At 37.9% G+C, this 24,577-nt stretch overlaps 3 protein-coding genes across 6 annotated transcripts; 2 read left to right on the forward strand and 1 right to left on the reverse strand.

The window, feature by feature from the left end:
* Positions 1-481: 481 nt before the first annotated feature.
* Positions 482-14,867, reverse strand: LOC145777583 (uncharacterized). Of its 4 annotated transcripts, none has more exons than XM_082589003.1 (8): positions 14,672-14,867; positions 4,069-4,165; positions 3,406-3,515; positions 2,672-2,758; positions 2,356-2,507; positions 1,899-2,034; positions 1,172-1,321; positions 482-1,052 (listed from the first exon to the last, which is right to left on the reverse strand). In XM_082589003.1, the coding sequence occupies exons 2-7, from the start codon at positions 4,146-4,148 to the stop codon at positions 1,182-1,184; spliced, it is 705 nt and encodes a 234-aa protein (XP_082445129.1). In that variant the 5' UTR covers positions 4,149-4,165; positions 14,672-14,867; the 3' UTR covers positions 482-1,052; positions 1,172-1,181. The 4 variants fall into 4 exon arrangements, with proteins under 4 accessions (XP_082445129.1, XP_082445137.1, XP_082445144.1 ...); XM_082589011.1 differs by lacking the exon at positions 14,672-14,867 and adding an exon at positions 8,757-8,888; XM_082589018.1 differs by lacking the exon at positions 14,672-14,867 and adding an exon at positions 4,979-5,246.
* On the forward strand, positions 5,129-8,267 carry LOC145777607 (uncharacterized). The gene is made up of 5 exons (XM_082589038.1): positions 5,129-5,387; positions 5,587-5,738; positions 5,915-6,037; positions 6,371-6,464; positions 6,722-8,267. The coding sequence occupies exons 1-5, from the start codon at positions 5,249-5,251 to the stop codon at positions 6,826-6,828; spliced, it is 615 nt and encodes a 204-aa protein (XP_082445164.1). The 5' UTR covers positions 5,129-5,248; the 3' UTR covers positions 6,829-8,267.
* Positions 14,868-18,425: 3,558 nt separating the features above from the next.
* Positions 18,426-18,923, forward strand: LOC145765401 (uncharacterized). The gene has a single exon (XM_082577221.1). The coding sequence runs from the start codon at positions 18,426-18,428 to the stop codon at positions 18,921-18,923; it is 498 nt and encodes a 165-aa protein (XP_082433347.1).
* The last annotated feature ends 5,654 nt before the right edge of the window (positions 18,924-24,577 follow it).

Here is a 24,577-nt window from a genome sequence, read left to right on the forward strand (position 1 = left end):
GCTGAAAGTCATTTTTAATGTCGCCGATGAAGTTTTCCTCAAACCTTACTGTGGCCCTTTATGCTCGCAGTCTTGAACCAACCGAAAGAGCAAAACTTAAATAAACTTAAACAGCATCGAGTTTTCCGATCTATATTTCAGTTTATTTATGAAAATAAATTTCACACAACCCACAAAAGCACAAACAGTTGCATGCAGAAGATATCAGTAGAACTCGGTTAATCCGGATTCGGTTAATCCGGATCTTCGCCTAACGGCCTAATCCGGATGAACCTGGAAGTACAAATGAGTCAGGCTTGATAGAACCGTCATCGGTTAATCCGGATCGTCGCCTAATCCGGATGGAATCGCCGGTCAAATCGAATCCGGATTAACCGAGTTCTACTGTATACAGTTTTATTCGAGACATAGAGTAGCCAACTGATTAGTGCTATTCAGGGTAACTCTGCTTCAATGGTGAAAACCTGCCTTGGTGTATTGAAAACAACATCATAAAACTTGTACACACTAAAATCACGAAGCTTAATTTTTTTTTTTTAAAGTGACTTAGGCTACTATTTAAAGCAAGAAAATATTTTTTTTAAGAAATGAGCTAACAAGTGCATGTGGTGAAACCCCACATTAACGTATCGAAAAGAAGTAAGTTACCGGATGTGAAAATGAACCAAAGTATTGAATAACACAGGCCAGGAGAAAAGTAATTTAGCATTTACCGTCAAATCGCTTGTCACCAAATTACAGCTGCTCTGAGTTAAACAACTGGATAAAATTTGACAATCCGAAGCTACAGTAGGTTTGGCAAAAATCCCGTTTTTAGTTTGCAAATCACATAGAGACGTGGTTGCTAACTTTGACAAGAAACGCATTTAACTTTATACAAAATTGCAGCAATTGCGGATAAACCATCCGTGGTAACGTTGAACATGAAACAAACATGAAATGAGCAAAGGCACGAAGTTATATTTTGAGTTTCGAAAACGGATCTTCAGAAAAGAATCTGTCGAATACTTGGTTTACAGAAGCGCTGTCTGTGAAGCCACCAAAGGGAATTCCTGAAAACATATACGAAACCGAGTCAGCGAAAGTAAAATCAAATCCAGTAAAAATATAAAGAATTGCATTTTTTCAAAAATAAAATTAAACACAATATCCGCAAATCAAACTACAGTACGTCTGATGTCTTAGTATCCGTAGAGTTGAGCGTTTTTCCAAAAATTCGACTTGAAACGGCTGAGCCTGTCATCAAGTCGACTTTGCCGCCTTCTCAAAGCAGATACGTCATATTGCATCCGCCTCAGGTCAGAAGACAACGAAGCATTAACTGCGTATCAAAATTTCCTTAAAACTACTTTGAAGTCAAAATTTGTTCAACTGCTAAGTTACTACTTAAACTCATTGAAGCACAGAACTATAAAATACTTTTCAATTTTATTGAACAATACCGAATCAAACGGAAATGATAGAATAGTATTCATATAAACCAGAAGATCTTGTTTTCCGAACGAGCATAAGATACCAAACTTCGACAAGTTTCAACAAGATAATGTCGTTTTACACGAAAGTCGTTAGTTGTCCATCCGTCAAACGTTGATTTTTCACGTTTTTCATGTTGTATACAAGGCCATTGAGGAAATAATTTGGATCTGGTACTAATGAGATCTTCGGGTCCCAAACCAAGACACTTTTAAGAAGAATATACTATATCCAAGCATATGTGGAGGGTGTTACAAACTCACGGCCCCTTAAAAAGGTTACGGGCCCCTAAAATTATCCCGGGTCTAAAAGTACGCCTAGACAACCTGTCAACGCTACTGGTTGTATACAGTTGCGGGCTCTTGTTATTTGCTATTGCAAGGGCTCTATTCAAAGCAATATTGAGAATGAACGCGAAAACTAACCTTGGTGGCTGGATGCCTGAGTTGGAAAATCGGAGGCCATAGCCATCATGTCGTTGACTTGTTGCAATATTGTACCGAAACCACTGTTTTCAGCGCTGAATAAATTTGGCACCGTTTCTCTCCAGTTATTGCGATCCTTGAAATAACATTTATTTATGTCAGTGCACTGACTTCAAGAGAGTTCAACGAAAATTCGAAAGTATTTTATGAAATTCAACCATTTTGGCAAATGACTAAGACAAGTAACATTGAACAATAGGATGTGGCTTACTGGCTAGCCTTTGGCCTGGGCGTCTGGTAAACAGGGAAATAGAAGGAGCTAGATATCTAATTACTATTATTGTTTTTGCAACATGTGAAAGCGATCACAATACTTTGCTACGATCTTGCTCAAACAGAAGCACATGATAGGAACACTCCTTTGCTTTGCAGCAAACAAAATCAACTGTGCGCTCACTTTGAAAAAATCTTGAAAAGATTTGTCAACGTCATCAAAAGGCTTGTAGTCCGAAGCAAGGTCAGCGTGTTGAGCTCTCATCTGCTGAGCTTTTCGTCTCTTGTCCTGTTGCTTTTTCACGTAATCTTCTTGTTCCCTTGCCATGCGCTGAACTGTAAAATTCGTAACAGCAAAATCGATTTTTAATAAATTCAGGTTAGATTATTGTGCAAATGCTAACACTCAATGAATGCAGATCAGCAGAATTTCAAGTCATTCTCAATTATGGCAAAAGGCGTTGATATTGGTTGCAGTAACAATCACTGTAGCTAAGTACCTCTTTCCTGCTTTTTTCTTTGTTCTTCCATGGTTCTGAACCTCTCTTCATTTTCTTTCGCTTTGTCATAGTCATAGCGCAGGTTTCCTGCAAGGATACAGCAAACAATGCAACTTGAAACAAATGTTTATCACCCAAGCCTCAAATGACCTACAACTTCCTTCCAATGACGTAAATTCCCGCAATAAAGTGAAAATATAGCCCAGGTGCTTAAACTGGAAACGCGGCACAAATGTTATGCGCTTTTTACTTTCATTCAACATCATCTTACTGCAAAGCAACACGAACACAAGAAAACCTTTTTCGCTGTAGAACTCATTTTATATCAGTCATAGCCTGCTTTCTCCACCTCGCAAAGCTGCACGGTTTGCATGTTTTCTGCGTCGATAGATGAAAATTTTCAGTTGTTGGGTTAACAATACCAAACAAAGTAATGTCAACAAGGTTTAGTTGCATTGGTGCGAGCGAATCGATCAAATGTAGCCAAACGGAAAGTTAGCAAGAAAATTATGTATTGTCGAAAGGAGGTGAGATAAATAGCTGAATCTTGTTTTGGAAAAAGATTGGAGTTAAATTTGGAAAGTAATGATTAACACATGGCGTTAACTGTTGGGGCGCAGATTGTCAGCCAAAGCAGTTGCTTGGCAGCTTGCGGTCTACAATTTTCACCTATGAAGCATTCAGAAGCTATCCATAAATTGAATAAGAAACTAAACTAACAAAGCAGTGAATACCGTCAGATAAAACCCTGTGAGCTTCAGAAATTTCCTTAAATTTTTTTTCGGATGCTTCCTTCGTTTTCGGGTTCTTATCTGGATGCCATTCCCTCGCTAGCTTCTTATATCTGCAGAAGTAAGTTTCGAGATGTATTGCAGGAAGTAACGTAGCACAAGAATCGTGGGCTGGTTGCATCACAAGACCAAGTCATTACGCAGTTTGACATTTTGAACAATTTGCACAGGCCTGCGAGTTTCAATGACAGCCAATACTTTAGCAGCAAAAGCGAAGGTTGCATAATTTTAGAGTTTATAAATGTAAAAGTAGACGGTCTTTAAACTTGTTTTAAGCGATGACAAAAATGCTATTAATAAACGGAAGTAGTCTAAAAACGAACGTCAAAGTCGAAATTACTACAGCAAAACAGAAGATATTCGAGAAATAAACAAATAACACAGACCAATAGTCTACAGCTTGTGTTTCAGTCTTCAGAATAAGCTAAAACATGTGTTCAAAATGACAGAATTAATGGAAAATAAATGAATTATGCAACAAGTATCAAAATACAAATCGAACTACTGTAAATCGTTCTACGTTGATGCAATAAAAATGCTGCCATTGCTATTTGCAACAGGTAAAATCAGGAACCCATCAACACAACATTCAAATGTAATATTTACGCTTTTTTGACATCTTGTTGTGATGCGCTTTTGTCTAAGCCAAGCACTTTGTAGTGACCAACATCGCGTTGTAACGGCATTGTCAATATTTGTCAACCTGAACACAAAAGGAGCAGAGTTAACAAGTAGCCTACATTGCGACTGAATGACAATGGCTGAACAACAACAAAATCTTTCACCAGTTTGCTAGCACTAGTGATAAAATGGTTGAGATGCGTGTCATTCCTTCTGGAAGTCATGTTTTCATTCTTGGTTGAGGTGCATTTTACAAGACATGCTGATGACGGCATATTTTTTAAGTTCAACAGAGAAAAGATGACATTTTTTGTTACAATAATCAAAGTAGATAAATATTTATGGTAAGTTCTATTTAGGGGGACAAAGGAGGCAATTGCTCCCAAAATATTTTATATAAAAATTTTGCACTCCGTTACAGCATTATTTGACAAAGTTTTGCAATTGATTTAGCCTGAAATTATTCTCAGAATGTGCAATTGTAAAGGTTTTTTTTGGGTGCTCCGTCTTCGATGACTCGTTGAAGGGCTCACTCACATGTGCAAAAATACATGTTTTCTCCTATTCGAAGTTTTGTGCTGGCTATGCCCCTGCTATTCTCTAAATCTCTTAACTGTTGGCACTGCACGAAAAGCTTTAGGTGCTAACTGTGCTTAATAGCCTACCCTACGCTATGAAAACAAAAGCAGAGAAAACTTTAGTCCTTAGAACTGGTAGTTGCAGCCACAAGCAGTCAGATTATTCAGCTCAGAATTGCTATAAGAATTGTCGTTCCAAACTATCCAGTACGGTACATCCTCAGTATGATCAAAGCAAAAAATGAAGTGATTTCACCTGATAGAAAATGAATGAAAAAGGTCCAACATAGGCTATGGGATATTATGTATTTACTTACTTGTGGCCACATCCAACTGCTCAGTTAGCACATTGATGTTGTCTTTAGAATGGGCCTTAATTTGAAGGCCTTTTTCCATAAACTAACAGTTGTATGTAGCCTTCACAAAAGAATTAAGCATAACCAGTATTTTCTAATGGTAGAAGTAAACACTTTACAGAATATAGATTTCAATTTTCTTTACATATACATTGAGTCATTCTGTATTTTTTTGATGGCCTGACATTGTCACAAAAATTACTGTTGCCGCTAAAGAGTTCTGAGTGCACCATGAATAGCCTTCGATCTCAAAACAATACGTTCAAGTGTAAAGTGGTATTGTTGGGTGATCAATCGGTTGGAAAGAGTAGTCTAGTCTTACGATTTGTAAAGAACATATTTATGGAACATCATGCTCCTACAATAGGAGGTACAGTATGTTTGTATTGTTGAACTTATTTCATTTGCAGCACTGGCAGTAGATGTCTCATGGTGCAGACAAAACCCATTGGTTTTAAATGTTTTTCCAAGTACAGTGCTGCCTCTACTATTGGTTGCAATGTTCTGTGATGCACAATGGAACATGTATTATGTACAAACCATACAATTCATTTCTTGATGTTTTACAGCTGCATTTCTAACTAAACATTTACCACTGGATGACTGCACAATAAAATTTGAAATCTGGGACACTGCCGGACAAGAAAGATTTCACAGTATTGCACCGATGTACTACAGAGGGTCACAAGCAGCCATTATTGTGTATGACATCACTGATGAAGTAGGTGTGATTAGCAACACAAAACTGGATAGAAATTACAGATTTTGTGTAGGTAGAATGTATGTTTTTTTTTATAAAGACTTCAACTACCTTGGTGCATCAACCAACTGCTCACATCCATCCCTTCTAGATTGACTATGCAAATAATGAAGCTTATCTGAATGTCGTTTTCACAGAACTCCTTTCACAAAGCGAAGGCATGGATAAGTGAATTATATGCTCAAGCAAATTCAAAACTAGTTATTTTGTTAGCTGGAAATAAAGCGGATTTGGCACATGAAAGAGCAGTTCAATATCAGGTAAAAGCTTTAGGTCTAAACTTCATTGCTACATACTACAAAGCATAGCACAAATCATTGTACTTTTATTACAAAAACGCAATTTTAGTGTACTAAGCTTGCTCTAGCTGTTTCGGTAATGTACCAAATTTACAATTTCAGAAACGTTATAAGGTTTTTAAAAACAAAAAATTATGCAGGTTAAATTCATCAACATGGTATGTGTTTGCTTTATTAAAAACAATATCATAATTATTATATTGATGGCGATATTCTGAAATGATTCTATGCAATCAATCTCTAACTAAAATCCTGATCTCTTGTATGCATCAGATCAATGATAATATTTTGCAGAAAGCTGAAGCATATGCGAAAGAACAAAACCTATTGTTTTTGGAAACGTCTGCCAAAACAGAACAAAATATTGAAAAAGTGTTTCATGAAATAGGTAAGAAAACAAGAACACACGCACTCTAATCTTGTATGTAATTTAATTTTAAAAGTAAATACAACAATGGACTTTTGGCTTGGTCTGGCAAGGAACTAAATTTATATACCCTGGCCTGATAAAGAGATGGACGCTCTATCAATTAAGTCAACTCAACATTGCAACATGAAATACATTTGATGAACACCTACATCTGGTGTATATCGTGCGTTGTAGAGCAATCAATTATTTTTTATGCAACTTGGCTGTAATTTTAGGAACTCACTGTCCCAGAAAAGCAGAAGGTTTCATTGCAAGTTATGATCAAACTCATGTCGACCTGACAAGTGAACCAAAAGAAAAGAAGTGCTGCAAACAGTCGTGACACATCACACAGCAATGTGACATTAATTTGCAATCGTAGCAGTTTCGGTCCATGTCATTTGCCTCCCCTTCCATCAAATGAGATAATTTAAATACTCATGTTATGCTTTATCGTCATTTTAGTGTTTATTTTTGTGAAAACAGGGCATTGATTGTTACCGTATGTTTTTAGCACTTGCCCAAAGAATTGCTGTTTCAGGTAACATTGAAACGGAAAAGTCAATGAAATTGCTTTGTGATGTCGCATTGTGCTTACAGTGTACCTGTGGTCAGTGGCATAGCCAGGGGGGGGGGTTTGGGGTTTACAACCCCCCCTTTGGCACGCGTGTGACGTCACGATATTGAGTATGATGCTTTCAGTCTAAAAAAAAAAATTGCTTAATTTTAAACAAAATTGCATTAAAAGAGCGAGTTTTGCCAATACCAAACATTCAAACATCTCAGCCAGGAATTAGCAACAAGAAAACACAGAGACTTAGCTTTTTTTCCGAAAAATGCCGAAGAAAACATGATCTTATCCTTTTGCTATGCTACCGGACAGCACCATTTTATAGGAATATGCGTACCCACTTTTTGTTGAAAATGCTCTCAGAATGCACCAAATTCAAAGTAATTTTTCAAAATTTTCTGGGGGAGGCCCCCCAGACCCCCCATCGTTGGGTGGTCAAAACCCCCCCTTTCTAAATTCCTGGCTACATTACTGCCTGTGGTTGCCTAAATTGATTTTATTTTAAAGCAATAAAACACAAATAATAGCAACTCAAAGCTTCACATAAAAGTTTGTTTTTAGAGAATGATGATTTATCAAAATATCAGTAGGCTAGGTCTTAGACCTTAATTGCAGTGTTGCGAGTTTTATAGTATATATGCATATTTGGCAATAAAAGAGCTGATTCTTGGCAGTATTACCAGAAAAAAATTCTTACCTCCATTTGAAGAAATTTGAAAAATTTTCCACATTACCGTAGGTTTGCTTTCTGTCCAGGACTTCAAAATTTCCCAAGTCACAAACGTTTATCTTCAGCGAGTTTAAATTTTTCTCAGAGTAAGATAGAATTTCTTTTCTGGCAACACCCATGGTGTAAGACGTCGTGAATATAGGCTACAGTAGTTCCTAATTCTAATGCACTGTCTTTAACCTCATAGCTGCATTAAATAGGCTATAGCCTACGTAGGTACACTTGGTTTGAGGTTAACAATTCATCAAACATCTACAGCTACAGGGTGTCAGGGATATCTAGAGAAGGGGATATGAAGGCTCGCAGCGATTGCCTTATTCTCATGACACTACCAGGGTAATAGTTTGTAGTGCGTTAAACATGTGGTTCTTTTTAAAATCGTAGAAAGTTTTGTAGTGCAGCTGGTACAATGAGCTAGCCTACAGAAGAGAGCAAATGTTACGTAGAGCATATTTAAAGAATACTTGTTTACAAAGACAGTTGAAAAGTTACCAGTAAGCTGTTTTTTTTAACAAAGCCTTTGCAGTAAGCTAGATGTAAAGCAAGTATATGAGTACCGGTAGTTGAATTAACAAGCAACCATGAGCATGCCGTTGCGGGGGAGGGTCGCTACTCCTCACACCCGTTGGTCGACGTTGCCTTACATGCGAGAGTGGGAGCTCCCGATGTTGGGTTTTACAGCGAAGGCAAGTCGACTGTTGTGTTCTATCAGAAACAACTTAGGTTTGTGGTACGTAACGAAGTACAGCAAAATCCCGAAAACGGATTTAGCTGCTTCGTGCCACACTGTGAACATCCAGGCCTGATGCTAATAACACAATGCAAGTTATCACAACAAGATTTATTAAACCACTATCGGTGCCAATTGTCATTTTACGATAAACAAAAGCCCTTTTTTGTCAGACATAATAAAAGCCTTCGTATCCCTTTCTTTAGATATCCCTGTAGGGTGCATTCAAATTATTCTTACTTTTGAAATTCCGTTTTCGAGATACAGCATTACTAAAAGGAGTACGGTAAGAAAGGATTCGATAGTTTATCCTAAAGTCCTAGGGCCTGGAGTGCTGCAGATTGTTGACTGACTTCCTCACAATCCTCAGTGAAAAAAAAGCTTCTCGCTTCCATGGAAACTTGGTAGCTACGCAATATCAGCGGCAATATTTTGGAAATTTTCGAGGCCCGTCTTAGCTATCGGTAAAACATCGAACATGATCATAGATGTAACAGTGAAAAGCACAAACGGCAAGGAAAAATGTGATTCAAAAAAACGAGAGAATGTAAGATCACTTTCTTTACTGTTAGTCTCCCTTTATATTCTCTCTTTTCCGTAAATCATACTCTTTTTTCTGTACCGCCTATGTTTTTTATTGTTAAATCTATGACGTGTTCGATGTTTTAGCCTACCCGGGATATCGGCTGTCAGACCAGAGCTATTATATGCAGACAGCGATAGGCACCGTGTTTCGCCCAAGGTGGCAGGCCCGTACATTTTCAAGGGGGGGGGGGGTTACCAAATCCAAAGATATGGAGCTTTTGATAACATTTTCTTTTTGGCGTGTCCACAAGCAAGCAATGTTAGCATTCGAAGTTTCGAACGATTGTTTTTTTGGGTCGAGCCAACAAGTATTTGCGGATCCCTGTTCTAAACAAGCAACAAAGACTATCTTTCAGAAATACACAAACTTTTGTGCATTTATCGAACAATCGCGCTTGTCTTGGTCAATCCTGAACACGGTTTTAGCGCGATGAGGCGAGTAAAAACGTTGCTTCTTACCACAATGACAGACAACAGTAACAACCAAATGTTTGCGACTATTCACAAATATGTGAGGGACACCATTGACATTGCAACACAAGGCATTATGACGCAACAATGATCGAAGTTTAATACTCTACTATTGTAAAATGGACAATCTTCCTAGTCACAGCGGTAAACCGTAATATCTTCGTGGGAAAGTTGTAACATAAAATTCCCGGATCCTTTCGTCTGTATGCGATAACACCGAAAAATACTCTTCTGAAAACGTCTTTCAAGAATAATTGTATTTCAGCAAAAAATAGCCAACAGGCTGCCGAAAATGGCACGTAACACGGTACCGGTACGCCACTAAAACTTGTCACCACAATACAAATTACTAGGATAAAAGACGGAAATTTTTACATAAGTTGACCTTAAAAATAGCAAGTATAGTAAACAGACAAGGAAAAGTGTAACAATCAATGCACCTTCCGTAAACTGTAAAGTATAGGCTACACTTGCCTTGTTTGTTTAATGTGTTTGCATTTCGTTTGTGCAATTCTGTCGTATTTCGTTTGCTGCTAAATAATTTCAAAACCGAGTATTAATTTTAGTTCTTATATGACATCTTAACTTAAACGTATTGATTTCGTACTGAGTTGGTCTGTGAATAGCCTAAGTTTATCATAAAAGCTTACGAAAACACATTTCACGTATTGTTAAAGTGTTGAACACTCTTCGTTTACTTCTGATCCGGTTTGCAATACGCAAAATGCTAAAAAACAATAGGGAATTTTTAGATTCATTTATTTTTTGGATTCGTGGTTTTAAACTTTTATAGGCCACGGTACATCAAATAAGTTTTGATGTGAGTGTACATTTTATATTGTTATTGCGAAATTGAATTTTATACATTGTTTAGTAGGCTACATTGTTACATACATTGTTTAGATACAAACAGTGTTTTATTTTAATTTATTCTTCTGCAGTCATAGTCAGTGCCGGTCTTAGGATATTTCGAGCCCTGGGCGGAATACGCTTTGCGGGCCCTAATGACAATGATTCAATTCAGTAGCGTAAGTAGGTACCGGTGTTTTGAAAGGAGAGGGGGGTTTGACGACTGGCGGGTGAAACTTCACGGCGTGTTCGACACCCAGCGACTGGGGGTCTGGGGTGGGGCCAGAAATTTTTGAAAAATTACTTTGAATTTGGTGCATTCTGAGGGCATGTTCAACAAAAATTTGAGTATGAATATTACTGTAATGTAATAATTTCAGTGCTAAGATCATGAAATGAAACATCGCCTTCAAAATATGCAGCCACACCTTCACTTAGATCCCCTGTAGCCTATCTAACAGTCAATCCCTGCTAACCAATTACCTGATATAAGTTGATGCAGAAACCCATATTTGCTATGAAATTTCACCATCTGCTCAAATCGTTCTTCAAGTTTTGTAATGGCTTGATCAATAAGTACATAAAAATAATCAACTTTGTATTTTTCCTCTGGAGCTACTGGCTCATTATCTCCCTCATAATCAAAATATCGTCTCTTTATTCTTGTCTTCTTCTCATTTTCTTCAAAAAAACTAGCCTCAACATCATTATCAAAATGGGATGCTATCTCAACTTCTGCTTCAACAGCCTTTTCAAATCCTGTGGTACGATATGCTCTTTGCATAATTGCTCAACAACTCTTTTTTTAATCCTTTTTTCTTTGGTCCACTTTTGCAATGATTAGGTAGGCTATAGCTAATGAATAAATCACTAATGATAGGCTACTCTATTGTTGAGCTCAAGTCAACAACCTTTGCTGGTACAAAAATTACATTGATATAGGCCTACCATCAATCAATCACAGGATTAGGCCTATATTATTATTCAGTAAAAAAATTCCAAACAATGAATAAGTGTAAAATGTAACCTGCTGCACAAACTGTACCTACATACAATGACAAGTGTAGGGGAGAACCTTCATCAATGGGACAAATTTTACGTTTTGCTAATTTTTTTAAATTTTGTAACGAAATGCAGTGCTTTTTTTTACAACACTTATGCCAATGCATTTTTTTTTTCAAATAACGCTTGGTTTAATTTCATTATCTCTAGAGGTTTAGAAGTAACGCGCAGTTTTTTAAGGTTAGGCCTACTCAAAACGTCTCATTGTTGAATCTGGCTCCACCATTAGGACAGGCAATTTCTAGCAATGGGACACAATTTATTATCCGTGTAAATGCATATTATAAACTTGATATTCACTTTGTTATTGATTATATTTACTGTAGTGCATTATTAAAGTTTTCTAAATTTTTCTCAACTTCATCATGCAAAATCTTTTTGACACCATAATGAGGTTGAAAACTTAGATTGCTTTTAAGATCATTATTTGCTTGGGCTCGTTTGTATGCGTCAACCCAGTTTTTTAATGTTTGGCTTGGTATGTCAAATTCTCTTGCTACAGGTCTATTTTTTCCGGTTTGTATTGCTTTTTCAACAGCAGCTTTCATAATTAAAGGATCTGTGTTTCCCTATTTACGAATAAGTCGAGTTGATTTACAGTGTCCCATTGATGGGCAAGACCTGCTGTCCCATTGTAAGATGTTGTTATGTATTTTAGTTTATTTGCATTGAAACGATGTGCTTTGTTTTCGTTTCCCCAGGTCTTCTCTTTTGCTTTGTATTCATCTGCATGCTTTTGTTAATTGGCACTTCTCGTTTTGGGCTCACTTTGCAGGTTTCACACTATATCTTGGTTGTGCAATTTTATAATAAAACAGAATTCCAGTATGACTCTGATTGAATGAGCTAAGAACACAACAGATGTCATCCGCAAATGCAAAAAATCAGCTAATTTCTTAAAGACTACGTCACTGACAACAACGTTTTGTCCCAAGAACTGCCAAACATATAGACTATGCTACCATGCTTTTTCAACCTGCTTCGCCAAGTATGTACAAAAATATCTTCAAGACAAGTGACCTGTCTTTTTTTTACTTTGGGTATCAAAAAACACACTTTCTTTAACAAACCAGCCATGCATGCAAATTGAAGGATCCCACTGTTGGTGCAAGCTATAGACTACATGGTGAATTGAAATTCGTCATACACGTTGTGCTCGCTTGATCAACCAAGCGTGGGAGACCAAGTGTCCCATTGTAGAATCGTCCCAATGATGGAGGTTCTCCTATTATAATTTAAAAACTGTTTAGGTTGGGTAGCCTACTACAGAGTAATCAACTTGAAACAACTTGAAAAGATCCGGGCCCTTTAAATGTTATTTTTGAAGCTATGGAATAACAATGACATTTTAGTACTGGAAGTATCAGGTAACCTATCTAAATACAATTGCCACAAGATTGAAAATTTGGTTTCTGTTGTCACTGAGCAATGTTAAATATTTGGTACATGGCGTTTTGAAAAAAAACTGGGCTCCTCAATACTAGATTTTAAAAATTACATGCATAGGCCTAGGGCAGGGTTTCCCAAACTTTTTTGGGCCACGGACCACTATTTGTGAATCTGTTCATTCGCGAACCTCCAATACAAAGATAAAAATGAATAAAACCATATTTTGTTTATTAAAAAACTGACAACATCAATGGGACGGATGGGATTGCACAAGTCATCAATTCTCGGAGTTATTTGTGAAAGGCAAACTCGTAAGTCAGGGTCCATACAAAGTCTGGACCTATATTTTGTCTTCATGTTGGTAAGAGCTGAAAATGCTGCTCACACATGTAGGCCGTGGCAAAAGGCAATAAAATTTTAGTTGCCTTTTATGATAGCAATGGGTATTCCTCTACAACACTCAACCAGAAAGATGCAATAGCTGTTTGATTGAAACTAAGCAAGTTCGATCAGATGATAATTCGGCTAATTCTTCTTCTTCGCATCTTGACAGACCAGTCTTTGTAACAACAAAAGGGTAAATTCAGTCAAAATTTTTATATGTCTCTTTTAAAAAGTACTTTTTTAAGTGTACAGAAAGCAATTCCAAATGTTGTGTAACGTCAGAGAAAATCAACTTTGCATTAATTAAGGGTTTGTTGGTAATGTAGTCACACAGAACAGGAAACACATCCACAACATTCTCATTTATCCTTGTTTTCCATATGTCGAGCTTCTTTATGAATGCTGTTATTTTGTTTCGAGAAATACGAGAATTTTTCGTAAACAACTTTTTAACTGCAACGAAGGTGCAACAAGTAAGATTTACAATAGGCCTACTGGATAGCAAAAGCTTTCGAAATTATTTAAGTTGTAAAGAACTGCGGCAATTATGTTTGACAGGGCACGTAGCCTACATACAGTACAACGTATATGTGTGACTTTTTAATTTCTTGTCACATCGTCACGGACCACTTGTGCAGTCGTCGCGGACCACCAATGGTCCACGGACCACAGTTTGGGAAACCCTGGCCTAGGGCATAATAATGATAGTTTAATACTGGAAGTAACGGACTCCTGTCAACGTTACTGAGTGCTGCTTAATGGTAGGCTTACAAAATGTTGTTTGATTGAAAAAGCGCAAGCACAAATGTAACTTAATCAATTCTTGCGTCGGTAGCCGATTTTGCTAAAACCTCTGGAGAGTAGACTTAACCTACTGTAGTGTGCGAGAGTTTTCTATTGGTCGTTCCTGCGACTGACCATAAAACTTGAGTGATCATGTTTATGATGAAGAAAAGGAGCAACCGATATATGCATCGCGTATTGTTTCATCTTGGGATCATTAGGTCATTGCTTGCTCTTTCAAAATCATGCTGTAAGCTGGCTTTGAAGCATAATTTTATGGAATTTGAGTTCTGGATTTATTACGTTTTTATTTCTAACGCACAACAGAAAGACATTTAAGTTTCGAAACTTAATCAAGAGAAAAAAATTTGCTTTAAAACGAAGCATTTTGAAATTTCAAACGAATTTTCGTAATCATGTAAAAAAAATATCATTTTCAGAAAAGAAAAATAAGTTGTAGGCTACTAGCCTATATTATAGAGTGTGCAATTGTCATCACACCTCGGGTAAAATTCGTCGCTGTTAGCCTAATAAATTGAGTTCCGGTCTTCCGGACAATAATTATGGATTCTTTTACTGCAGACAGAATTATCAACAAGGCGGCTATAACCACAACAACAGCCATTGCTTACCTTGTAAGCTATCAATAAAAACGAGGATAATAATCGTAGAGTGTATTCGGCTTCATGCAACAGCAACTTTCCACTGGAACTTACTGCTTTGCAGGCCTAGTTAGGTGAACACCTTACTTATGACACGTTGAGCATCAAAATGTATCACAGAAAGCTGTTTTCAGGGATAAGCTGTGATCATTCTAGAAAGCGCTATTCAAACACATACAAAAGAATAAGAAAAACGAATCGAACAATCGATCTGTTTTTACAAAACATAGCCTACTCGCTGACAGCTGATCCACTTCGGCAACTCCATTGGCCTAAAGTAAGCTACACAATGAGGCAATTGAAAGGGATATGGATCAAGAACACAAGTGCTTGCCACTGAATGACGCAAATGAAACATAATAGCCTACTTTTCACTGTAACCTTAAAGTTTGTTTCATTTATAATACGTATATCCAACCTTATCACTTTGAATTTTTTAGTCACTTTGAATTTGCTATCTGGTAAATTCTGGCCTTATAGAAAACCCAATAATGATCCAATTTACATTCATGCCCAGTCCAATCACCCACCCAACATTAAGAGACAAATCCCGACTATGATTTCAAAGCGATTGTCCGCCACATCATTTGACCAAAATGAATTTGATAAGACCGCATCTGTTTATAACGATGCCCTTTTGAAAAGTGGTTTTGCGGAGAGAGTTTGCTACAACCCTGCTAATAACTTACGAACATCTAGGAAAAGGAGCCGGAAAATTTTATGGTTTAACCCTCCTTTCAGCTTGCAGGTTGATAGCAATATTGGTAAGGAATTTTTCAAACTTGTTTCCACACACTTTCCACCCCATCATAGATTGCACAAAATATTCAACCGTAATACTATTAAGCTGAGCTACAGTTGTACTCCGAATGTTGCAAGCGTCATATCCTCCCACAATAAAGCAATATTGCAGGCTGATAATATACCATCGCAGCCTGGTTGCAATTGTAGGGTGAGGCCAGATTGTCCTTTGAATGGGCAATGCTTGCAGAAGGCCATTGTTTACAAAGCTACCATTGATAACAGCCCGAAGGTTCTTAATTACATTGGTTGTTGCGAAACTACTTTTAAAAAACGTTTTTCCAACCATAAATGTACTTTCATGGATAGGTCTAAACGAAACAGCACCGAGCTATCTAAGGCAGTTTGGGACCTTAAGGACAAGGGTGTTGACCCTAAAATAACTTGGTCCATCCACAGCTGTGCTCGGCCTTATAGTGGTGGTGGTCGTAACAATTGTGGCCTATGTTTGGCTGAAAAGCTGGCCATTCTGAAGGCTGATAGTGGCCACCTTTTGAACAAGCGTTCGGAACTGGTCGGCAAATGTCGTCATAGAAACAAATTTAAACTCAAGTACTTCAAAATAAAATAAATTCCTTTTGATTTTCACAGGTTTTTAAAATTTCATTTGATTTTTACAGGCTATAAATCTCATTTAATTTTTACAGATTTATAAACGGATTTTATTTCATTTGTTCAGGACACTACAGGTTACATCATCACAATTCCTTGGGATTTTTACAGGTTATAATTTTGAAAAAAATTAAATTTCATTTGATTTTTACAGGTTATAAATCTCATTTAATTTTTACAGGTTTAAAAACAATTTTTATTCATTCTGTGCAGATTACTACAGGTTGAGCCGATCATAGCAAGCATTTTGCTTCTTTGTGATGTCATAGATGTTGCCATCATTGTTGCTTGGTTTCCATTGGGACAAATTGATTGATACTTTATCGTGGCGGATGGAGGCTGTCCTTAGTAATTCTGGAGTTTTTTTTCTGCACATTGGATTACGGTTATAATATTTAATATCTTTTCAGGAATGCAGGTTTAGAGGTTTTTTTTTGCAGATTAAATTACAGCTGTAATATTTAATATCTTCTCAGGAAGTACAGGTTTAGAGATTTTTTTTGGCAGATTAATTTACAGTTGTAATATTTAATATCTTTTCAGAATTATCGATTCTTTACTGTTTACATGTTTTTTGCAGACCTTCTGATGATCCGTTAGGTGAAACAATTTGTAAAGGCTTCAGATAGTAATAACTACATTTGATTTAATTCGCTCTGCTTTGCCTTTTTGCTTGGCATTGAGCACTTTTTGTAGTATTAATAGTTTTCATTGTTTTAATATTGCTCCTAGCACTGATCTAGTTGAGCACTTTCTTTTGATGCTACTATCCAGTTATTATGAATTTGGAAAAGATTAACTACGGTTATTCTTTAAAAAACATTGCTATTCCAAGTAAAGATCGATATTTGAAGACGATGTTAGGTAAGCTTGAGAATTTTATTAAACGTTTACGTTGGAAGGCCTATTTTTTCGATCTTAACCAGCAAGATGTTTCTCAGTCTGAGCATTTTAATAACTTCGGCTTTACGACTGAAAGAACACCTCCACAGCATGGTGCTTTGATACCATTTGAGAATGGTTTATACGAGATGGTTCGTAAGATTAAGTTCAAACCCATTTACAATTCTTTTCAGAGAAAACTAACTAATGACATTAAGAATATTATTAACTCTACGGATCTGTTGATATCAGCAGATAAAACTACTAACTTATACAAAGTTAAAACCCAGGATTATAAAAAATTGCTTAATGATAATGTATCGGCAAAATACAAAAAGGTGAATCCTGCTATCAGTGACACGATCAATACTGAGGCTAAAACGATTGCCAAGGCGTTAAAGGTTGATGATCGGGTTGAAAAAGTATCAAGCAACCCAGCGTTTATTACGCTAAAAGATCATAAACCAAATTTTACATCGAACCCTAAATGCAGGTTGATTAACCCTTCCAAGTCCCAGATTGGCCGTATAAGTAAACAATACTTGGACTCTATTAACGTAACCATCCGTGATGCATCACGACTGAATCAATGGAAAAACACAGACTCTGTGTTATCCTGGTTTAAGGCTATTCCATCTAAACGTCAATGCACCTTTATGAAATTTGACATTGTTGATTTTTATCCATCCATTACGGAGGAACTTTTGTGTAAAGCAATTGAGTTTGCCAAACCATTTATGGATTTGGATGATTGTATCATACAAACAATTTTCCATGCTAGGAAATCGTTGCTTTTTGATGGTGGTGATACTTGGGCTAAGAAAGATGGTTTGTTTGACGTTACAATGGGCTCATTTGATGGTGCTGAGATTTGTGAGTTGGTCGGCTTGTTTCTTTTGAACGAACTTTCTGCTATTGTTGACAGAGACATGCTTGGCTTATATCCAGTGCAGGATTAAGGTGGATGCTATTGATGCTGCAGCATTAGGCCCATTCCTGAAATAGGCCCAGACGAAAACAGACGTGAATTTTCCGGACGCTGAACAGTTTTCCTTTGCTTAATTAACCCACAAATAATTCTTATTATGAAATTTGTAGTCCGACTTTCGCACGCCTAGGCACAGTGTTACGCCTAGGCACGTAAGATAAAGCAAGATTTTGGCATAGACTACTTATTTAAGATAAAAAATTATAACACTTTTCGAGCTGTTTCAGGGCCCTTCATTACTTCAGCCGCAGATAAGATGCACGGCTTTATTAACTCTTCCCCAATCGTGTATGCTTTTTTTGGTTTTAACTATACGTAGAGAAACTAGATAGGATTCATGAAGAAAGGATTTTTCGGTAGTCGTCATCTTTTCATTTGCTTTTTTTTAATCGTTCATATCAGAGAATATTTGTCCAAAATATTCAAGTGGCTTGCCTTATAATGAAGGCGTATGAGGATATATCTACAACATTCGGATTTCTTTCGGAGCTAACGTCATTGAGCATAAAGCAGATCGAGAATAAAGCTCAAAATCTCGTTTCCTCGTATCCAGATGACTTGGAAGACACGCTGGTGGCTGAGCTCATACAGTTTGCTGCATTTATGCGCACCCAGAAATCGGTGAGTGTGAACGAGTCAGCAGAGCTTACCATGTACAAGCTTTTGTCGTCGTTGAACCTTTCTCAAACATTTCCAAACGTCGAGATTGCTTTGCGCATCTATCTGTGCTTGATGGTGTCTAATGCCTCCGGCGAGCGGAGCTTCTCAAAACTGGGAATAGTCAAAGGAGAGCTGCGGTCCTCGATGAGGGAGGAAAGGCTAAACATGCTGGCGCTTATGAGCATTGAACATGAGGTGCTGAGCAGCCTTGACTGCACTGACATGATCGAAGATTTCGCGCTTGCTAAGGCTCGAAAAACAGTAGTAGCCTATAAATAAGCAGCACTAGCGCAGCATTGACAATATGCCAACGTTAAGTTGATCTGGATTAGCCTTTTCTTCATTAACTCCGCTTTTCAGGCAATATTGGTATTGAATTGTGTTGGTGTTACATAGCCTGATGTTACTCTCGAGTTTTTACGATAACACGTCGTTATTATTGTCCATGTTCATTAAAATTTGGCTGACTGCGTCGAAAGCAATAAAGGCTCTTTGGTCGGTCTGATTACGCGTGTACGGTGGAGTCAGTGTGTCGAATGCATATGTACCAATGCCTAGAAAAAATAGGCCTGTTTTTGCGCTGCAGCATCAGGCCCAGTTTCGTCTTAATCCGGCCCTGCTTATATCGTGATGATGGTCTGGCTATTTTGCGTAATTTATCCGGCCCTAAGATTGATCGTTTGAGAAAGAATGTCATTCAATTATTTAAACAACATGGCTTAAATATTACTGTGGATACTGGTCTAATTGAAACTGATTTTCTTGACGTCACTTTGAATTTGCTATCTGGTAAATTCTGGCCTTATAGAAAACCCAATAATGATCCAATTTACATTCATGCCCAGTCCAATCACCCACCCAACATTAAGAGACAAATCCCGACTATGATTTCAAAGCGATTGTCCGCCACATCATTTGACCAAAATGAATTTGATAAGACCGCATCTGTTTATAACGATGCCCTTTTGAAAAGTGGTTTTGCGGAGAGAGTTTGCTACAACCCTGCTAATAACTTACGAACATCTAGGAAAAGGAGCCGGAAAATTTTATGGTTTAACCCTCCTTTCAGCTTGCAGGTTGATAGCAATATTGGTAAGGAATTTTTCAAACTTGTTTCCACACACTTTCCACCCCATCATAGATTGCACAAAATATTCAACCGTAATACTATTAAGCTGAGCTACAGTTGTACTCCGAATGTTGCAAGCGTCATATCCTCCCACAATAAAGCAATATTGCAGGCTGATAATATACCATCGCAGCCTGGTTGCAATTGTAGGGTGAGGCCAGATTGTCCTTTGAATGGGCAATGCTTGCAGAAGGCCATTGTTTACAAAGCTACCATTGATAACAGCCCAAAGGTTCTTAATTACATTGGTTGTTGCGAAACTACTTTTAAAAAACGTTTTTCCAACCATAAATGTACTTTCATGGATAGGTCTAAACGAAACAGCACCGAGCTATCTAAGGCAGTTTGGGACCTTAAGGACAAGGGTGTTGACCCTAAAATAACTTGGTCCATCCACAGCTGTGCTCGGCCTTATAGTGGTGGTGGTCGTAACAATTGTGGCCTATGTTTGGCTGAAAAGCTGGCCATTCTGAAGGCTGATAGTGGCCACCTTTTGAACAAGCGTTCGGAACTGGTCGGCAAATGTCGTCATAGAAACAAATTTAAACTCAAGTACTTCAAAATAAAATAAATTCCTTTTGATTTTCACAGGTTTTTAAAATTTCATTTGATTTTTACAGGCTATAAATCTCATTTAATTTTTACAGATTTATAAACGGATTTTATTTCATTTGTTCAGGACACTACAGGTTACATCATCACAATTCCTTGGGATTTTTACAGGTTATAATTTTGAAAAAAATTAAATTTCATTTGATTTTTACAGGTTATAAATCTCATTTAATTTTTACAGGTTTAAAAACAATTTTTATTCATTCTGTGCAGATTACTACAGGTTGAGCCGATCATAGCAAGCATTTTGCTTCTTTGTGATGTCATAGATGTTGCCATCATTGTTGCTTGGTTTCCATTGGGACAAATTGATTGATACTTTATCGTGGCGGATGGAGGCTGTCCTTAGTAATTCTGGAGTTTTTTTTCTGCACATTGGATTACGGTTATAATATTTAATATCTTTTCAGGAATGCAGGTTTAGAGGTTTTTTTTTGCAGATTAAATTACAGCTGTAATATTTAATATCTTCTCAGGAAGTACAGGTTTAGAGATTTTTTTTGGCAGATTAATTTACAGTTGTAATATTTAATATCTTTTCAGAATTATCGATTCTTTACTGTTTACATGTTTTTTGCAGACCTTCTGATGATCCGTTAGGTGAAACAATTTGTAAAGGCTTCAGATAGTAATAACTACATTTGATTTATATCCAACCTTATATTTATTGAGTTCCATTAAAGGATCTATTTGAATAAGGCACTAATGATGCTCTATAGTTAAACAATGGAAGAGCGAAATGCATGTGCCATAAACAGGGCTCGGCTGATTCTCCATGTATTTTTAATAATAAAACACTATATCCAACCTTGTTGATTGCGTTAACAAATGTAAAAAGTCAAGGTATTGATCGGTTGGACATAATAACTTGCAGTAGGCCGAGCCAGTGACTTGGTGACAACAACACTGTGATGCCTCGTCTACACTACAAGCCTGAAAAGCCCGTTCGCGTGAATTGTCCAGCCTCTGGCCCAAATCGTCCACACTTGCAAATCGCAAACTACGTCACTGTCTTGCTTAGTCACGTGATCGTAACAGAAGCTTTTATCTCAGCTGATTCCTTTGCTAACCTGTAAGCTAGTCCAACTTGGGCAAACATAAACATGTATCCTCAGCGCGTAAGCTATGCATCACAGCTAAAAAGGGGATGGGATCAAGAGAAGAACGCTGGTACGACTATCCTGCTAAGCTGCATTTTGATCAAAAGTCCTATTTTGATAAAACGAAAATACAGTGATGATCCAAACGATTTTGCAGTGGTAACACCTGCTTCATTGCTTGCGCCCGCCTTCGGCCATCGTCTGTGGCTTTAGGAAATCTTGCACTAAAACCAAGTTTTCAACTTAGCTCGTTAGCTCAGACCCACCTCGTTAGTTCAGTGATTAAGCGCTCGACTCAGATCACGCGGCGCTGGTTTTCTCTCGGGGTGTGCGGTTGAGCAACGCATTTCAGGACTGCTCTCCATTCACCTAGTGGATGGAATAATTCCCCGGCAACAACACTTCAAAAATCGGAAAACTTAAATCTGCCAATCTCGGTAACCCGCCATACGTCAAAAGCTTCTACAAGCATGCGAAACAAAACGAATATAAAAAAAACAAAAAAACATACAGTGTGCATGCCTGTAACTATTGCAAAGCAAGGGCATATCTTCAATGGAAGCAAGTGTTCCCGACAATTTTCACCAAATCAAACGTCATATAAAAACCGTTATGGTCTACTTAACCTAGCTGGCATCTTACGTCATGGAAATTGCTAGAAAATGTCCAAATATTGCACCATCGATCGTAAGACCTTATGAAATATTGCATCAGCCGCTTTGAACACCTGTTTGAATGACTTCATAATTGTCTTTCATTATTGCGTCACAGTACTGCGTACGTGAGTTTGAGATATTGCAAATCATTCTGGTTATTCTTAAAATTGTTTGTTGGAAGTCAGTCGCATATTTAACTGTTTGCTTGGTGCTTACTAGCTGGACAAATTTTCCGTCTTTTATCTAAGTAATCTGTTCTGTAGTGACAAGTTTTAGTGGTGTACGGCGTTACATCCAATTTCGACAGCCAGGTGGCTAATTTTACAGAAATACAAATTTGAATAGACGTTTCGAAGGAGTGTTTCTTTTTCGGTCATTACATGCAGACGAACGGATTCGGGAATCTTACGTTACAATTTTCCCACAAAGAGATTATGGTTTACCGCTGTGACCATAAAAAATAAAAGACGAGTTCTTGTCAGTTGGTAGGTCAAGAAGAAATTAAAGCAAAAAAATAAAAGACGTGACTTGTTAGCTGGTAGGCCAAGAAGCACATAAAAAAATAAAAGACGTGACTTGTTAGCTGGTAGGCCAAGAAGCACTAGAAGCACATAAAAAATAAAAAACGTTACTCTGTCTAGTGTTTGGTGCAGAAGCAAAAGAAAATTAAAGACATTTCTTCTCAGTTGGTATTGAAGAACTTCAAGCTAAAAATTAAAGGCGTTTCTTTGTCGGTTCTGAAAAACAAAACTACATTGACATTCATTGGCAAGATAAAAGATTAAAGACAATCGATCTGTGCTTGAAGATTAAAGTCGAAGAATCCAAGCAAGTTTTGTGGAACTTTAGGACTTCATATACCCGTACAACTACGGTATTGTGCATTTAAATTCTTTTTGTATTTTTACGGTCTTTGCAGTTAAGTTTTTTATAACTTAATATTTTGTGTGTTTGTGTAACGTACGGTAATTTTTTTTTTAATTGGTAAATTTAGCCTCAACATTTAATATGTCTACACTCGGTGGCGACAGGGACTCGACCGCCGTCGACTCGACTGAGTTTAAGCCTGATGATGTTCTTTGCGGTCGGGCAGGCCATTCTGGGGAGGGACCCAGTAACAATGAGGCTAAGTCAGTTCGAGAGGCCCGGCATCTTAGAAGGGATATTTTGACTCAAATTGGGGAACTTTCTGTAGCCCTAGGTTCTTTGAGTGATAAGCAGGAACTGTTAATTTTTTGATCTAAGTTCTCTACTTTGGAAGAGGATTTACGGCATTTCCATGCTCTTTTGACTAAAATCTTTAACTCTGCAATCTTGGCAGAACTTCGTGACAGGGTAGACCCCGAATTTAACTCGTTAAAAAATAACTTTGAACAAAAAGTAAGTGAGTTCTCAGATATGTTGGATGCTGACATACATCCTGAGGATAGCGCCTCAAATGTAAGCACTAGGATGTCTACGAGTTCGTCTCGGATAGTGGCACAAATTAACCTGCAGCTAAGACGAGAGGAGCTCCAGATACTAGCTGAGGCTGAAGCAAAAGCTGCTGAGGCCACCGCGAAAGCTGATGCCATACGAGCTGAGGCCGTACGAGCAGAGGCCATCGCGAGAGCTGAGGCTGAAGCGAGAGCTGCTGAGACCACCGCGAGAGCTGCTGAGTTTGCACTCAAAGACGCACAGTTGAGGGCTGAACAACGTAAAGAGGTAGCTTTGGCTGAATATCGATCAGATGTGGGCTCCCGGCGTAGCTCCAAGAAGGGCTCTTCTAGGCATTCCAGAAGTGAACATCAATCACAGTTTAATTTACATAACCTTTTCCAAACGCCTGTCCAATCTGTAAGTGGACCAGTGCAATCCACACGTTTTCCAGCTGTTTCAGGAGGTCTCGGGGCCGCGGCTAAGGGTCTTCCGAAGGCTGTAGAGCCAAGGCCTGCGAATTATAGCCGAACTCCTCCCCCAGAGCGTGCAGGTCACGGGGCCGCCATTAGCAGTAATGCTTTGCCCTCTTCACTGTTTTCTGCGCCGCTAGTTTTTGATCGCCCAGCTACACGTAATTTGCGTGGTTGTGAGAGGCGTATCGCGTCTCCTGATTTTAACGTGTGTGAGGATCGTGATCGGGATGTGCATGTGACTGAGCCCACTCAGCCCCTTAAGGGATATAGCTTGTCTTCTCCCGCTAAATCGAGTTCTCAACAACAGGATTGCTTTTTTGAATACCAAAATAGTAGGACGTTTTTCGATAAGGCGGCCTTGATTGGTAACGATGGTAATAATATGCCATTTATCTTCTTTAAAAATCGTGTTACGGCCTTAATGGCAGCTTCGCCCTTAAAAGGAACTCGTTTGACTTTGTTACAAGCAGCTTGTGTTAGAACAGCTGCGCAAACGATTGCTAATTTGGTTTCCGACACTCCTGGCTTGTCAGAGGAAGACAGG

This window comes from Aplidium turbinatum, chromosome 1, assembly GCF_918807975.1.
Source record: "Aplidium turbinatum chromosome 1, kaAplTurb1.1, whole genome shotgun sequence".
In the NCBI taxonomy this organism is placed as follows: Eukaryota; Metazoa; Chordata; class Ascidiacea; order Aplousobranchia; family Polyclinidae; genus Aplidium; species Aplidium turbinatum.

Excerpts from the sequence above, each read along its gene's own strand:
- LOC145777607 (XM_082589038.1), top strand. The coding sequence starts at position 5,249 with ATGAATAGCCTTCGATCTCAAAACAATACGTTCAAGTGTAAAGTGGTA. Across the intron at positions 6,038-6,370 it reads AAAGAGCAGTTCAATATCAG|AAAGCTGAAGCATATGCGAA; the intron begins GTAAAAGCTTTA and ends AATATTTTGCAG. Across the intron at positions 6,465-6,721 it reads AAAAGTGTTTCATGAAATAG|GAACTCACTGTCCCAGAAAA; the intron begins GTAAGAAAACAA and ends CTGTAATTTTAG.
- LOC145765401 (XM_082577221.1), top strand. The coding sequence starts at position 18,426 with ATGAAGGCGTATGAGGATATATCTACAACATTCGGATTTCTTTCGGAG.
- LOC145777583 (XM_082589003.1), bottom strand. The coding sequence starts at position 4,148 with ATGCCGTTACAACGCGATGTTGGTCACTACAAAGTGCTTGGCTTAGAC. Across the intron at positions 3,516-4,068 it reads CAACAAGATGTCAAAAAAGC|ATATAAGAAGCTAGCGAGGG; the intron begins GTAAATATTACA and ends TTACTTCTGCAG. Across the intron at positions 1,322-1,898 it reads TCAGGCATCCAGCCACCAAG|TTAATGCTTCGTTGTCTTCT; the intron begins GTTAGTTTTCGC and ends TTTGATACGCAG.